At 38.5% G+C, this 17,567-nt stretch overlaps 1 protein-coding gene across 1 annotated transcript; it reads left to right on the forward strand.

The window, feature by feature from the left end:
* Nucleotides 1-5,543: 5,543 nt before the first annotated feature.
* tat (tyrosine aminotransferase) lies at nt 5,544-16,991 on the forward strand. The gene is made up of 12 exons (XM_075470900.1): nt 5,544-5,605; nt 6,326-6,630; nt 6,892-6,996; nt 7,175-7,242; nt 7,471-7,629; nt 8,692-8,830; nt 8,934-8,986; nt 14,081-14,233; nt 14,983-15,111; nt 15,480-15,563; nt 16,035-16,133; nt 16,229-16,991. The coding sequence occupies exons 1-12, from the start codon at nt 5,601-5,603 to the stop codon at nt 16,367-16,369; spliced, it is 1,440 nt and encodes a 479-aa protein (XP_075327015.1). The 5' UTR covers nt 5,544-5,600; the 3' UTR covers nt 16,370-16,991.
* The last annotated feature ends 576 nt before the right edge of the window (nt 16,992-17,567 follow it).

Consider the following 17,567-nt stretch of genomic DNA (forward strand, 5'->3'; position numbering starts at 1 on the left):
TGATGTGTCTTTTTTTCTTCTTCTTAGTCGTTCAATCAAGCACAGAATGAGAATCTCGAATTTGACAACTTTGGGCAAATTGCTCTTAAACTGATATTCATGATCGCCAAAGAATACATTTAATTAGCTAAATCTAGTGCTGGGAGCAGATAAAAGATTTAGCCAATTATGTCAACATCTAATTATTGGATTAGCTCAAAACTTTGAATGTGTTCCCATTCTCAGAATATTTAACATAAACCTTTGTTTTTTGGCTTTCACTCTAATATCACCATGATTCACCTGACAGAAGATTGTTAAATTCTGCACAAACCAGCTAATGAGGCATCGATCTGAATCAGGTGTGTTGGAGCAGGGAAAACATCTAAAACTTGCAGGACAGCGGCCCTCGACGACCAGAGTTTGAGATCCCTGACTTGTGAGCATCTTGAAAATAGTATCATACAAAGATGTGGTTTAGAGTGAGTTACTTTTGCATTATGTTCGCTTATGTTCAACATTTCATTTAGTTAATTACAGCATTACTCCAGGAACAAATTCATGCTCAAGACTTCGGGTCCAGACTATTATTTATTTTTTTGCTCAGGAAGGTTCCTAGCTGAGTGAAATGAGCCACAAGTTTCTAAGTGGCAGCCATTATAAGAGCGGGTTAAATTCTCTAAATGCTAAGGAAACAAGATTAATTGCTTCCTTTAGTATCTAGTGTAAGAAACGCTGGGCCATCCTGTATAAAAGAAAGAGACCTCATTCTGAACAATGTTTCTTGTGGTTGCAACTGTCAAAGATCAATTTTTTTTCATACAGTCGTACAGGATATTCCTCCGATGTAGGCTCTGTGAAACAACGGTAAGAATGCATCAGGTCAAGAAAAGGTGCTTTGGAAGAGATAACAGGAGATCATTGTTTTGCCATGAACAGATTTTTTTTTTATGGTACAAAATAATTCAAAACAAACGGTTTTAACAAAGTGTTGTTGTGAACAGAGACGGAAGCGGAACCAGCTTGTATCCACCTTGTTAAATTAGGAGGTGACTGCCTGGTCTTCTCAGAGACAAGCAGAATCCAGAGAGACCAGCTGAGTCTGGTTGTGCTGCTGCAGTCCAACCGGCTACAGCCATACGAGAGTCCGAGCTTTGTTTTACCTCAGTGAGCTCAGTGACGCGTCACAGCACCGGCCGGATGGTCGCATATGTGTTCAAGACAACTAAAGAGAAAGATATGACAGGGAAATTACCTAGAATCAGCACAGAGGTCAACAGCACCCCCCCTTTTTTTTCTGTTTGCTAATGTATTTACACATCAAATCTGGAGGTAATAGAAGATGGGTTCAGCCTCTGTGGTGAAAGTAAAGGGAGGACACCAGTCACTGGCTTTTGCCCGCAGCAGTGATTAGGAAATGTGCCCTTGAATGATTCAGCCTGGCCAGAAAGTTAAACATGTGCTCTGCTTCGTCTCAAACGGGCCTGAAACTTTTTGTGTTCTGCCTGGGTCATTCAACGCTGAAGTGTACAACATTACGCTTCCATCCCTCTTTTACCCCAGGAGGTGTTTAATTAACCAGCAATAGAACAACTGATCAAACAGATTGCTAAATATGTTGATCGTTCCGTTTGTTCTTTTGCTGAATAAAACTTGTTTGTGGACCGATGATAACGAGTCGTGGAATGGTACAAGGTGAAATTTGGCGGGGTTCAAAGATCCTCAGAGCAAACTATGTGAGGTGAATCATTTTATCAGCTATTATTAAATGGAAAATCAATCCTAAAACTGAATTTTTCTGCAGCTTTTTCCACCTGATTTCACAAATCTCTATTTAATACCAAATTACGTTTGTAATAGGCATTAATTACTTTTAGATAAATACTTTACCATTTGATCAAAACTTTTTTATTTACACATTCAGGTTTTCTGCCTGGACTGTTGATGTCACTGTATCATTATCTAAGTGGCTTTTCAGCCTAAGAAGTCCAATAGTTTTGTCAAATTTGAATTATAAATGTGTATGATTCATTAGATGTGCCAGAATCATTTAGCTTTGGGGTGGATTTTCTGTAGAAGGCTCATATTTATTCAATCTCAGCATGATTACACTGACTGTTTACTGGCTTTTTATCAGTATTACATAACAAAGCCTACATGATAGGTAACATGTTTATGAAGTAAGGCCAAAGTTTAGAGAAAAAAACATCACGTGTTTTCATTTGTTTTTCGAACATTTGTGCACTTTTCTCCCGTTCTGAACTTTAAAATAAGATGTTGCTTTTTGTTGCAGTTCACTCTTAGACTGTTGCATTCAGTTTGTTTACTGACTGCCAAGACTGGCGTCTTCACAAAAGCTTTTACCTGAAACAGTGATTCTAATTCCCAATAGATGAAGTCATTTGAGTCTAGATAGAGGGACTGTGGGGACCTTTCCAAACCTGATTATCTGAGAAGAAACTAGTGGAGAGTTTTTCTGTTGTTTTGATAAACTTTGCACTATGAATAAAAGTATCACATAAAGAAAAAAATAAATAATGGTAGTAGGAACAGAAAAGTGAGTATCCAAAGAATATTTTCTAATTGATTCTTCTGGCCTGATATCTTTTACCAACTATACTTCCATCCACTCATCCATTTTCTTTACCCACTTAATCCAATTCAGGGTTGCAGAGGTTTTGGATCCAAGCTGCCATTGTGCATGAGGAAGGGTACACCCTGAACAGGAACTATACATTCTAACAATGTCATATTTCATCAAGTTTTTAACCCTTTTTGTCGACTGTTGGATGTTTGAGGGTTTTAGTTGTAACGAATCCTTAATAAAAACATTTTGCTTTTCATCCTCTGATCTCCTCAGGAGATGCAAAATAACACATTCTAAATTAAAGTTCCACTTTTCCATGTCCTTCCAGCCCTTTACCTTGGACATAAACTGCTAAAGTCAAAGGTTTGACTTTTTGCTCTGAGCACATGTGGACTCCTCCACCAAGCTGATTTAAAAAAAAAACCTGAACGGTCTCCCCTCAATGGGGAACAACACAATGACTCTGCAGTTTTAGTTGAAAGCTGAACTCAAAGTTGAAGAAACAAGATGTACCAGAAACCAGAACATTCCAACTGAAAATATCCACGTGGGGCTGGGTTTTTGTAAGTTTGCTTTTAGTTATTGAGGAATAAAGAAAGAAGGGGTGCAGAAAAGTTTGATTTCTCTGATTACAAGAGTGTACTGATGCTAAATGATTTAAAAACCCCATTCGATATAAATAAATACTAAGAAATGCAACATTATTCAGGAAAAAGCAAAGAATATGACAATAAAAATGGGGAAAAGTAAACGTGTGTACAGTAGTGGAAAATAAAAAGCAACTTACACGTCAAGAATTAAAAAGGATGCAGGATTTCTTTTATTGCTTCAAAATGATGTGTGCACTATGTCTTCTTTGTGGCCAGATATGTTGTCTAAAACAGGAGAATGAGGATGATCAACTTGTCTTGTTTCAAAACAGCAAGTTAGAGAATAAAATCTGAGAAGTTTCTCAAATTCATCAACAAACCAGATTCTAAATCATATCGCTCACATTCAGACTTTTTGTTTTCCTAATGATCCCCCGCTGCCAAAAATGTGCGTAGAGTAAAAAAAATAATCAGAGTTTAAATTTGTCTCTGAAAGGCATTTTATATGTAGTGAAAGCCTAATATAAAACATCTGCACTGTGGCGTACTTTCATTCATGGTTGTGGTGTTTTCATGAGGTTTTTCAATAATAAAAAAATTGAATGGGTTGCTCACCCTTCATTGTTGTTTGTTGTTTCATCTCTCTTCAGCATTGCTATACACAGAGGATTCATTTTATTCACGATGTTATTGTTTCTGAGAGACTGTGTAAAGAAGCCAAAAGTTAAGAAGTAAACAACTTGACTGATCGGCTGTTACATAACGAGTAATTTTCTGCATATGTGTGTGTTTAAATTTGATGTCTGGCCAGATCTTTTTAACCCTTTACTGTGAACAGACTGCTCACTGTACTCACTGCAAACAGCCGTTCTCTCACTGAAACTGAAGGAACTGTTTGAGTATTTACACGGTGGCCCAAATTCTTTCAGCATCATCAATATGTTTTGTCTGTCCAATCTGTCTGACATATTGATTTAACATGACATGACCTGGAAGTCTGAAGACTTAAACACATGAAATCATAACATGCTTGGTGTACTCATCAGCCTGTCTATGTCATACCCACCATTAATCAGTAACTTTCTGTGTGGGCTGGGGACATCATGAGGCGAATGACTCACAGTGACTGTGTGCTATGTAAATCATTTCAACATGGTTCACTTTACAAATATAAGTTCCCAGGGTTCAGAATGCTCCTTCAACCATACATTGAAGGACAGGAAACTGTTATGACATCACCTGTCTATCCTGTGAATAATGGTGCATGAGCACTGTAATACTTAGCTTTGACTATGTCCTTTCATTATCATGTGAATGGAGATTATTTTGTTGAACGGTGCTGCTAGAGGTAAAAATATTTCTGTTTTTTTACAAGTTTGTGTTTTTCTGTCTCTTGCCATGTAATCATTCACCAAAAACACAGGTGCTGGACTGGACCTCAGTTCTAGAAATGCCTCCAGCTGCATAACATCTGCATTGCATAACATCTGTGGGTCATGTCATCAAGCTCCACAGCGTGTGGACAGTTAGACAGATAACATCCTCAAATGTTCTGATAAAGGATATGCAACATATTACTGGAAGCTGCAGCCCATAAATGAGTGGAAAACAGATTTAAGTTTCACTGTGATGAAGATATGAGTGATTCAATTTGATATATTTTACAAGGAAAACAAGAGTTTGCTCAAAATATTGTGTGGCACCATGAAAATGTATCCTACACCCTACCATGAAGTCATGCTGTACAGGATTTGTTCAAAGTATTCAGGTTTTGTTGCACTTAGATCCTCAGAGGGATGGATGCAGATCAAATACTAGAACGTTCTGGAATCTCACATCTCCAGGAGCTGTGACTGAGGTGGGAGGGATTGATGTTACATAAGAATGTGGAGAAAAGATGCTTTCCTTTTTTTAATCCAGATAGTGTCAAGCATTGCAATGAACTTTATGATAATTAATTTTACTTTCACGTTTAGGTTTTCCTCATAATACATATTTTTTTCAACCTTTAACTGTTCATACTGTGAAATAAAGATACATCCAGTGATTGAATGTATATTTTTCTGGCTTTGTCCCTGCTGCCCCGCTGATGGGCCCGCACTTTGCGCTCTGTTGCGACGCGAGTGACAAGCTCCCGCAGGCGCCAACAAGGTGTCCTGTCGCGTGCGTGAAACCAATCGCCCCCTTTCAACCCACACAACCCCACGTTCCTCCGTTCGATAATTGATGCAGTTAAAAGCTTTAAGTGGTATGGTTCTGGTTAGTGATGTAGGAGGGGTGTGATGGCACAACCCTCAGCCTCCACCAATGGAAACTTGGGCTGGTCTCAACTCCCATTTTCGGGGGTCTTGCTATAAATTACCTTCATAAATACATCCTGTAGTCTGTATGGTAAATTTTGTTTAAGAGTGATTACGCTGCATTTCTGGAGACCTAAAAATTCAATGTGGTAAGTGTATTTATTAAAGTTGAATTATTTCAGTTAAATATGAGAGATATTAGGAATGCATGTTGTTTAGATATATTTTCTGAAGGATTTATGCAAAGCTGATCAATTTAGTTTATATACATGCAACACTCTGAATTTACTGTATATTCAAAAGGTTTGTTTTGTATGAGGATAAATTATAATGAAAATATTGCTTTAAGACTCGTTTTTTTTCGGCACTCCTGTGAATCTCCTGTCTGTCGGTTCAGTCGTGTTTGAATTAGTGATGAATGAAATAGAGCCATGCAGCATTTATTTTATCACGGAAAAATATGAATAAGAAAATGTATGAAACATTTACTCTTTGTATACTTATTTTATGCATAGAAATGCCATTCTTAGACAGTTTATTGCAGAAAGTATTTTTCAGTAGAGGCAAAGAAAAAGTAAAAAGCATACACTAAACTCTAACTAAAAGTAAAAGACATGAAAAGATTTTCTATCATATGCTACTTCTAGATTATTTTGGGTGTCTTTTTTAGTAATCTGATACATTTTTCATTATGTGATCATATGGTTGTAAATCTCTGTAAAGAAACTAGTAACTGTCAGATAAATTAAATGAATCAAACAAAGTATAAAATAGTATAAATCTGGATAAAATGTGGATTAAATGTGAAAAAAAATGTCTGTAGTATTTTTCTGCTTACACGCTCTTTGTCCATTATCTTCCATTACTAGTTCCAGGATGGACAACAAGTCTTACCTTGTTCAGATGAGTGGGAATGGAGTCCACAGCAAAACCATGGTCAAAGCTAAAAGCCTGAATGGGACGGCAGTCAACGGGAAGGGGCTGCATGGGAACGGCGTACACCATGTCAGCGTGAACGGCAGCTTGTATCCGGCCAAAACCAAGAGTCGCAGGCAGGGGTGGGAGGTGAAGCCCTCGGAGATGGCCAACAACACGCTCAACCCCATCAGGGCCATCGTGGATGGGATGAAACTCACCCCGAACCCGGACAAACCCATGATTGCCCTTTCCATTGGTGGGTGGCTTTCTACTGGTTTAAAAAACTTGCAAGGATATCCCGTTTCATTCTCGCAAAGATTGTGAATTTTGAGTTTGTATAAAAAGAATTTGAACAATTTAAATCCTAATTTCAACTGATTACTGTTCAAACCAGTGCATTTCCCGTATAATACCACTAGTTTATGAACAACTGCATCCTCCCTGTTCATGACTTCTCTACTTATTCTTGACTTTCTCTAATGTTACTCAAATACTTTCTGTCACATCTGCTCTACAGGGGATCCCACTGTGTTTGGAAACCTGCCTACAGATGATGCTGTACTCCAGGCCCTGAAAGACGCCATAGACTCCCAAAAATACAACGGCTATGCTCCCTCTGTGGGTAAGTCACACTGAGCAGCAAGCTAACTGAATCCTAAGTAAATATACTTAAATGCATAAAAAGCCCCGAAAGCTTCAAATGCATACCGTACTTCTAATGTTTTGCAACTCAGCTAGAGAAAGTTGCACTCGAGTAGAGTGCATGCTATACTGTTTATGTTTTCTGTGTGTGCTTGCAGGTTACTTAAAGAGTCGGCAGGCAGTGGCCAACTTCTACAGCTGCCCGGAGGCTCCATTAGAAGGAGAGGTGCTCACTTTTCTTAAATTCACAATAAACTCACACAAATACTTGCAAACTTTTTTTTTTTTATACTCCTTCTTCTTCTGGAGCGCATGAGTACTTAACTGTAAAGGCAATTCATGCGAAACTGCACGTCTTTGAACCAAACTAACTCGTCACAGTGACTGTAATTGTGCCAAATCAATGGATAGGTTTGAAGTTCTAAAAGCAAAATGCTCCCACCCTCCCTTTCAGGATGTGATTTTGACCAGCGGCTGCAGTCAGGCCATTGAACTGGCTATCAATGTCCTGTGTAACCCCGGGGACAACATTCTGATCCCCTGCCCGGGCTTCTCATTATATAAGACTCTGGCTGTTTCCATGGGCATCGAGGTCAGACTCTACAACCTACTGGTAAGTAGATAGTAGGGTTCAGGTCTTTGCGTCATGTTGAAGGTATTCACATCTGCAGATGATCAGTTCAGCACTATCAATTTGGGGATTGGTGAGAAATTTCCTTAAGACCTGGAAAAAAACAAAACTAACAAAAAACAAAGGGCACACCATCTATTTGAATACATTTATAGATTATTGGGAAGGTTTCAGCAGTAAATTTGGTGAATTCATCCTTTGATATAACCTTTAAGGAAGTTACAAGAGAACAAGTAAACACACTTATACCTCAAACAGTTAATTAGCATCTTATGTTTGCTCAGTTTGTGATTTGTCTGAGCATTTAATTGCTGTCTGTTTGCATTGATGATGAAATGTATGTAAAATACACTGTAATAAAATGTGTTTTCATCACCTTTCATCATCATGCCCTACCTGTTGCCACATTTAGGCTATTTACTCAAATGATAAAAGGGGTATCTTCCTGTTTATATGACACATTCATAAATACAAGAATGTCATAACTCCAAATACTATCAGAAAGAGATGTGGATGTGGAAAATAAAAATAGAGTCAACGAATGGAGGACATGTTGGACATGTTGGACATAAATGTACAGTTTTAGTATTGGGGCACATTTATTTACACTATAACAGCTTCAAGATGTTCAAGGACTTAGTCAATGGTAGTTGTGGAAGAAGTGCTCTGATTACTTATATTGTAAAATATCTGCAGTGAGAATATAATTTAAGGAAGATTAAGAAACAGTTTGACCATGGAGCTGTACTTAAACAACTAAAACTGAACATACACATTGTAGAAAACCATCTCCACTGACTGTTATATCGTTATATTTGACAGCTTGATGCTGCTTATATGTATTTATATGTCTGTATTCATGTTATGATAAAGAAAGGTGTTGGATGACTGCAATGCAGTAAAAAGTACAGTTTTCCATTCAGAGATTTGGTGGAGGAGAAGTATTATGTAGCGTAGGAAGCACAGTTAACTTCACTTTCCACCACCAGAATATACTGTTAAATTGAACATCTCAAGGAAATGGATGCATTATCTTGTTCACAGCCAGAGAAGTCGTGGGAGATCGACCTGCAGCACATGGAGAGCCTGATTGATGAAAGAACATCCTGTTTGATTGTTACCAACCCATCCAACCCGTGTGGATCCGTCTTCAGCAAGGAACACCTGCAGAAGATCGTTAAAGGTTAGCTGCACTTCAGCCCTGGGTTAGCTGATCATCAGCTGAAGTTAGAGGTGTGTCACTTGAATGCAGCATTTCTCACAAACGGTTACATTTGCTTTTTCAGTGGCTTCCAAACACTGTGTTCCCATTCTGGCTGATGAAATCTACAGCGACATGGTGAGTAAAACTGCATGAAAACACAAGTTACATCTCAGCGCAGGTTGGGTGGGCTTGGCTCTGTGTCACACCAGTGAGGCACATTTTTCTCCATGGTGACAGCAGTGGTTGTGTTTCATTGGTGGTATTTTCCCTGGTTCTGGATGGTGGGTTCACAATCCAAAATCGGCAGAGGGGGGGATTAGGGGCCATGTGTTGGGTGAGCAGAAGCCAGGGAGATCAGCAAGGGCAAGCAGGGGATGTGAGCCTGCAAGTGAGTATTTTATACTGAGGGTGAGAGCAAAGTGACTTCTGGTTCTGATAAAAATAATATAGGATTAATCATGGGAGGGTTTTTCGTTTTCATTGTTTTTGTTTCGTATTGGAATCATTAGTCTCATGTGGGGTTGGGTGATGAAACATGCTCAATAATTATCATGGAAAAAAATCCCCCAATAATGATGAGAAACTGATGAGAATTTTTAAGTTAAATGTATCTGCTTTGTACCTGTTTGGGTCAGCCCTCATCTGATCGGCATTGAATAGAATCAGGAGCTGCGTCACTTGGGTAAAAGCAAGGATTTTGCTGCATGTTGTAAAAGTAAAATTGAGCAACCATGAAGAGGGACAGTTCAGTTTCAGAATTCATGCATCAACTTGAGGTAACAGCCATTGTGACGATGCTAATACACCCTGTTTTAAAGCTTAGGTGAAATACGGGTCTATGATCTGATCATATGATCTGGTCTCAATTATTTTTTTGCCTTGTATTGTTTCATTGGTGACACTGGTAACGCTGATCATTTGTGTTCTGGCAGCCAGTTTGAACTGCTTCATCCTCCTTGATGCTCCTGTGATTATCCTACATTTCCCTTTAGAAACAGCAGTCAGTGTCAGAGGTCTTTTTCCTCCTTCCTGATTTGGATTCTTCTTATTCCATATTCTGTATTTCCGTACAGGTAAAGCTGCATAGGTATGTGGTTAGTGACGTCCTTAAATTAATGGCCCATATAGATAAGTTAATATATTATTGATCAGTATAGGTAGGTTGATGTTTGGACAGGGGCTGCACGGTGGCACTGTCTCACAGCAACAGGGTTCCCAGTTCAAATCTTGACTGGGGTACTCCACCTCCCTCCCAAAGTCCAGAAACATGAATGTCAAGTCAATTGATGATTGTAAATGGATACCATGAGTGTTCGTTAGTCTGCAATAGACTTGTCCAGGGTGTATCCCGTCTCTCACCTGATCGAAGCTGGGATAGGCTTCAGCCCCCCATCCACCGCCAACCCAGAGCAGGATTAGTGGACGGAGGGATATTTAAACCAGTGTATTCCAACTCCGGTCCTTAAGGCACACTGCCCTGCATGTTTTCCATGTTTTCTTGCTCTTACACAACCTGTTTCAAATGAATCAGGTTGCGTAAGAGCAAGGACGCATGAAAAACATGCAGGGCAGAGTGCATTGAGGACCAGAGTTGGAATACACTGGTTTAGACACATACTGTCAATCCAATCCGTGGAACGTTGAAATCCAGTCTGCCTGCATTGTGAACAAAGCCTCAGATGTTGTTTGGTACTTTTCCTATAATATTTATTGATGTGTCAGATTCAAAATTTGTTAGTCCTAAAGTAGACCTATTTCTACACTGTTGTCCATTTCCCCTTGAAGTGTTTCCTCATCTCAAACATGGATTTATGGACATAAATCATATTATCATGCATAGGTGCAAGACCCCCTCAAGACCCCTCAAGATTTTCTTTTTTGTAAGAAGAACCATTAGTTATCACAGTATCTTCAGGTTCTAATACACTCTTCATAGGACACAACTCCACCATCAAACCAACCACCTCCAGTATAACTACAAAAACTTTACATTACTGTTCTCAATAAAGAATAATGGCATAAAACTGAAGGAATACGATATGAAGCAATGTTTATTGTCCTGGGCCAAATCTGATTTAGCTGCAGGGCTGTTCGACTATACTCTACTGTCCGTTGAAGAGGTCCACAATTCTGAGAAGTGGTGAAAGGAATTCGTGTCTCATGAGACCTCAGTGTGGCTGTCAGCGGTGATGAGGTGAGCCATAAACGGCTAAGTGAAACAGTTTCAGCAGCTCTGACTGCAGTGGTCATGTTTGTACTGAAAACAGTGCAGGTGGAGCATTTTTTACACCCAAATACTACAGGCTGTGTACTGTTTAGATTTCTGTTGCATGTTCAGATGAAAAATTGGCTCTCATGCTAGGACTTAATGACATTTCAGAGGTTAATTGAGTAGTGGGTGAACTGGTCTCTGAGTGGTGTTTCCTTTTGCTTCCAGTTGTGAAGCAGTCAGGGGCACAGGGATATTTAGATATTTAAGGGAAGGATGGATTGATCAAACACCAGCACAATCTGGAAGTAAATATCAGGCAATCTTTAAAAAAAAGCTGAAAATCAAAAGAGAATTGCTATTACAAACCTCAAAAATCACACCGAAGGTCTTACCATGACCCCCACCTCTGACCAAAACATAGCTGAAAATCTCTCGATAGACTTTTGCAGGAAGGTGGCAAAAACATGACCAACTGAAGAACTCTATTTAAACATCATGCCTTTTGGCTTTTTACCCATAGCTTGCGACTTTGGTGGGTTGGTGTGTTTACTAATTAAGGATTAAAGACCTGTGCTTTTAGAGAAGCCATGAGGATTTGTGTCTCAGTTGCTTCTGCTTTTTTTTACTGTCTGTGGGTGAAGATAACAGAGAGACAGAAGTAACAAAAGTGACTTTAGTCACACATCAGAACTTAAAACTGTATTTCAAAGCTGCAACTAAAAAAGCATCTCAGCCTGTTACATAATGAACAGTTTCAGTGAAAGTTTACAGGCTTGTTTTTATGTCGAGGACTCCTAGAGTTTAGGCTGCTGTTTGCATTTAACCCCCGCCCCACCCCCCTCCACTGGCATCAAATGACCATTTCACATTGATCGCAGGCAGATGAGAATGACTTTGCACTTTTCTGGCCACATGTGTTTGCAGTTAATGCAGATGTCTGGCTTTGGGGCAGCAGAAACTGGGGAGGAATGGGGGTTTGCCTGTTAGGTGGAGAACTGGTTTTGGGAGTGTGTGATGAGGTCTTTCCTTTTAACTCCAGTTTTAAGGGTGTCAAGGGAGTCACAGACAGCTAGGCTGACTCTGTGGGACATTAAAACCACATTCTTCTCCTCTGCAGCAAAAAAAAAGGTTTGCACTGTCGATGTGTCCCTGTGCCTTATGTTCGACCTGTAAAATGTCTGTGTTATCATGCATCTTGAACACCGTTCATTCATACAGGCTACATTTATTCTCTGCTCTATTTTAATTCACATGCAGCTTTTTCTTGTACCAAAACTTTGATTTGATTTTTTTTTAAAAAGAAGAGAGAAGTGGATTTACCAGCTTATAGAAATACTTTTTTTCCATTTTTTTTGGCTGTTATATCACTCGTCTCGATCTGGCCAATAGGACGTGGGGCAGTGCCTGGCTCCATGTCACAGTTACTCCACAGCTATAATGAAAACCAGCTTTCTGGCAGAGGCATAACTTTCTGTGGTAATTGTAACTTCATCCGTTCAAGACACCACTACCCCCCTTTTCTGGCTGCTCATTCTTCTCCGGATTCAATATTACGTAAAAGAGAATCAAGTGATAATCTCCATACGTTTATAGCATGAACTGTTCACACTTTGCTTTAGGAATATCTGGAGGTCAAATGCATTTAAGGAATCATGAAGCTGATGTTAGTTATTTTGGAAACATTGTTTGATTGTGTTATTTGTAAAGTTATACAGTGCCCCCTAAAAATAGTTGTGTAGTTTTGTTTATGTTGTGCTTTGGTCTCAAATTATTATTATCCATTGTTTTGGAAGCACAATATATTGTAGAAGTCAGGTCATTTTTGGCTTTAAGACGCTGAGTCTCACCAGTAAATTTGTATCATTATTTACCCAAATTTCTGAAATGTAGTAGTGTCACAATCCATGATTAAAAGCAGTGTATAGTTTTACTGTTATTTGTATAGTCCAGTGTGACTATCAGTACAAATTATGAAAAGCATGACCCATGAGTGTTACAATATGGAAGCTGTAACAATGTGTACTTTACAAACCTGCCGATTATCGAAACCTAAGTAGCTAAATTCAAAGCCAAGCCCTGTACTTTTCTCTGCTAACCCACTGGCGCATGAGTCCCGAATGATTATTAGTAACAAGTTCCAGCATAACTTGGTTTTATGGATTATAATGAATAGAAGCTTTAAAACAATTGTTCTGGCTCTACAACACCAAACTTTTATCTGGTCTCACAAAAAAGACGTAGTTATTGCAAAAAAAACGTCACGTGTTGTATGCATTTTTGTAGTTTTGCCGTCATTTCAAACTACGCTCTGTGAGAAGATGACACCCCACCCTGTGCTGTACCCCAACTAACCATTTTGATGTGTTTTGACCAGTTTTAGCTGAATTGTATTGCTTCTGTTTTGTCTTGTTCAACATGTTGTTAAAGGTATAAAATGTATAAAATGACATGATAAAAACTTAAAATGTGTAACTTTAAAATGTGAAAAGTGCCTGAAGTGGTGTGCTATTTATACACAATGCCATGAGATCATACTTCAGCTTTGTTTTTGTATCAACAGTCTCATTTACAGCTGCCAAAAAACCCGCTGAGCGGACAAATATTTAAGGATAAAAGCTTGATTAGATTAATAGTTTATGATAGCTGTTCTTCTCCTGTTCGTCAATCCTTTTGCAGATGTAGATTACCACATAAAAGTTTGAGATGCAATGTTTCAGACAAAATGTTATCTGTTGCATTCAGGGGTCTTTTTTAAATTCAGCCATTTTAGGAAACAAGTAACAGGAACAAGTACACCTATGACATACAAGAAAAGATACTGTGAAAACATGAAAGAAAATAACGTAATTAGTAAAATAAGGTAATAATAGCTTAAAAAACAGTCAAATTGGCTTAAGACTGTATCTTTGATGTGCATTAAGATGACTTTTTTTGTGATTTGGGCGAAATGTGATAAAACTGAGCTGAATTGAACTGAACTTTCACTCATTGTGGTTGTGTTTCATTCTCTTCCGCAGGTTTTCCCAGGATGCAACTGTCCTTCCATGGCATCTCTGAGCAGTGACGTGCCAATCCTTTCCTGCGGCGGCTTGGCTAAACGCTGGCTGGTCCCCGGCTGGAGGATGGGCTGGATCCTCATCCATGACAGGAATGATATATTTGGATCAGAGGTACAATTAATTTATGATTAACCGATATTGTTAGCATCACAGAACTATGAAAAAGCTCTTTATAATTGTTTTAATTTAATTCAAAATATGTGTGTAAATGTAAGAAAGAGCAGGTCTGTAGTAAATGAAGCCAGGTGAGGTTTACAGTAAAGTATAAAACGTATAAAGGGAAGTCTTTTCATTTTTAATGTGACCTGCTGACAACAGTGTTTTTTCACTTTTACAGTGCTCCAGCATTGTGTCAAAGTTTAGTCTTTATGTTTGTTGGTTAATTGTCAGACCTGAATGCCAAGTTTAGTGCAAACTCTCTTGCAGAATATTGGCCATGACTTTTCAAAGCTGATAGAGCCTTTAAAAGTCTTAGTTTGGCCACATTCAGAACAACTGCAGCTGAAAAAGGTCCATTAGATAAACTAGAGATGCAACATTTATCCATCATTGCTGAGACAAAAAACAGTAATGCAGTGTTGTGCCACAACCAGGTAGCAATAATTCCACACATTTGAATGATATGAGCAGCAGATTTTGTACAAGAATAATAGAAACATGTAAATATCCTAAATGTTTTTGGAATACGTTTATTCATTTTTTTTTAATAAACAAATGATTAATACTCTTGCTCTGAGAGGTTTTTCACTTTGAAATAATCAAATTTGCGGCCTTATAATACTCACATAAGTACAGAGGTATATTTAAGTAAACATTGTGGTGTGTTAATGTGGCACTGATCTTCCTTGTCCCTTTTGCAGATTCGACAGGGTCTGGTGAAACTAAGCCAGCGTATTCTGGGAGCCTGCACCATCATCCAGGGAGCGCTGGAGAGCATCCTAAACAACACACCTCAGAGCTTCTACAGTGACACCATCAGCTTCCTGAAGGTACTGGACAAAAATCTTTGATGATGGATATCTTTATTGCCTGTGACGTTTCATACCTGCATTGCTTTTATCCAGATGTAAATTTTATATTAAAGGTTAGGCAAATTACAGTTTGTGAAGTGAAACAGCCAATATTACCGATCTGAGCCAGTTTCACTTTTTTGGCTGCAAAATCATTTCCAGTTTAACGACCCGCAATAAAAATCCCCTTTATATTGCGATATATAAATATGCAGGAATATAATGTTATGTGGAATTTGTTCATTTACTTTCTCTGTGTTTTTACTGGTCCTGATTTGTTTATTTTCTAGCCAACAGTAATATGCATTAAATGCAACTGATTGGACAATTTCATTTTTCTTCCTCAGTCAAACTCAGAGATTTGTTTCAACAAGCTTTCTACCGTCCCTGGTCTGAACCCTGTCAAGCCTTCAGGAGCCATGTACCTCATGGTCAGTATTAAAAGAGAGACTTAATATACACATAAATCAAATCTATTCCGTTTTCGTCAAGCTGAGGACATATTTTGAGAATAATTACAGCAAACTTAACACACGTGATGATGATTTTTAGTTGATGATTCCCACTAAATTTCTTAAACAATTTTCTCTTTGGTTCAATATGTGCTACTGGGAATTATAGCCATTAAAAATCCAATTTACATGGCAATAATCGTGTACAATGAAAGGAGTCTGAAGGTCATATTTATCAAAAAATCATTTTAAAACTAAAGCACAACATTTCAATATTAATGGCCATATTTGTAAACAATTTAAACTAACCTTTAAATAGTGACTTTTGATATTTACCTTTCAAAACATCAGTTTGAGAGATTGACCTCTGAGATTCTGCACGTTTTATCATCAGACATTTGAGGCATGTGTTTTTACAAGAGGAACTCACTTGTGTGCATATTTGTCCAGGTTGGGATCGACATGGATCACTTTCCAGATTTCAAAAACGATGTGGACTTCACTGAACGGCTGGTGATCGAGCAGTCTGTGTTCTGTTTGCCTGCTATGGTAAGAAACCATCACTTTATCTATTGATTTTGATCATTTTCGCCCCTACTTTGACATAAAATTGAAAAAGAATTATCTGTTCTGTCCACTTCCAGGCGTTTGAGTATCCCAACTTCTTCCGCATCGTGGTGACGGTGCCAGAGGCGCTGATGGTGGAGGCCTGTGCTCGGATTGGAGAGTTTTGCCAGTGTCACTATCGGCCTTACAGCTGCGACAGCAACGACCTGGACCAGTGATGCAACTGAGTCGAACCAAGTCATCTAATCGCGTTCACTAAGCTGGAACCCGCTTTAAAATCCCACCGTGTTATGAAGTGAGAAATCTTCTGTCAAAACTGTCACCGTAATTGTCATTGCCGTGGCAACAAAAAGCCTAACAGCAACAAAAAGCCTAACAGCAACATTTCTGATGGATTCATTTTTGATGATGAAATGAGCTCAGTCGACATGATATTTATATTTTTTACAGGCAACTATATTAACTTTTTCTTGTTTTTGTATATTTATAAAATTTGTATAATGCCTCGTACGACTCTTTGATATCATCCGCAGGATTATAAACAGAGCATACTGTACCACCAGCAATGTTATTTACAAGGAAATGCCTGTTTTTTTACCCTATGATTTACCATCAGGGGAAGCTATTTGAAAATCAATTTCATGAGCAGTATGTACTGATATTCATCCGCATACATCTGCTAGTTTCAGACTGCACAGACATGTTCATTATCAGAACTGTTTCTGTACATCGTTTGTATGTTAATTGTATGAAATGGCATATTCATCTATATTTTCTTTTTGCATTTCATACACAAGATTTTGTTTTGTAGTTTTGTTTATGGTCACCTAATAAAACAATTTGACATGACTGTTGCTGACTGATATTTGATTAAAAGATCCCTATACTATTTTAGAGCTTCACCCTATTCTATCATTGGTTTTGTCTTTGTTTTCCTTTACACCTGTTTTCTGTTTGCTGATCCCTTCACACCTGTGCTCTGATCTACCCTCCCTGCTTATATGCTCCTTCTTTGTTCATTATCATATTGTCTTTCTAGCCAGTATGGTGGAGCGTTCCCACATTCATATCTTTTCGGTCCAAGTTCTTGTTTTTGGCCCTCACAGGCGCTTGGTTTTTACCTTCTTTGAACAGTATTCTGTTGCTTGTGGACATTTTTTCTTGGGCTGAATTGTGTCACTGTTTGAATGGAGAGCTTGAAGAAAAAAAAAAAAAATTTCTTTTAAAATAATCCCGGGAAGTAAACAGGCAAGCAGTCCAAAAAACATGAAGCTGAATCAGAAAACAAGATTAGCTGAGCAAAACAGAACTGGCAACTCAGAAGGAGCTTGACTACTAGACAGCAACAAAATGGGAACAGCTCTCACTAAATAAAAGAGGAAATGAAACAAAAATTAAGCCACAGCAGAGGTACCA

The sequence above is a fragment of the Odontesthes bonariensis genome, chromosome 7, assembly GCF_027942865.1.
Source record: "Odontesthes bonariensis isolate fOdoBon6 chromosome 7, fOdoBon6.hap1, whole genome shotgun sequence".
NCBI classification, from domain to species: domain Eukaryota; kingdom Metazoa; phylum Chordata; class Actinopteri; order Atheriniformes; family Atherinopsidae; genus Odontesthes; species Odontesthes bonariensis.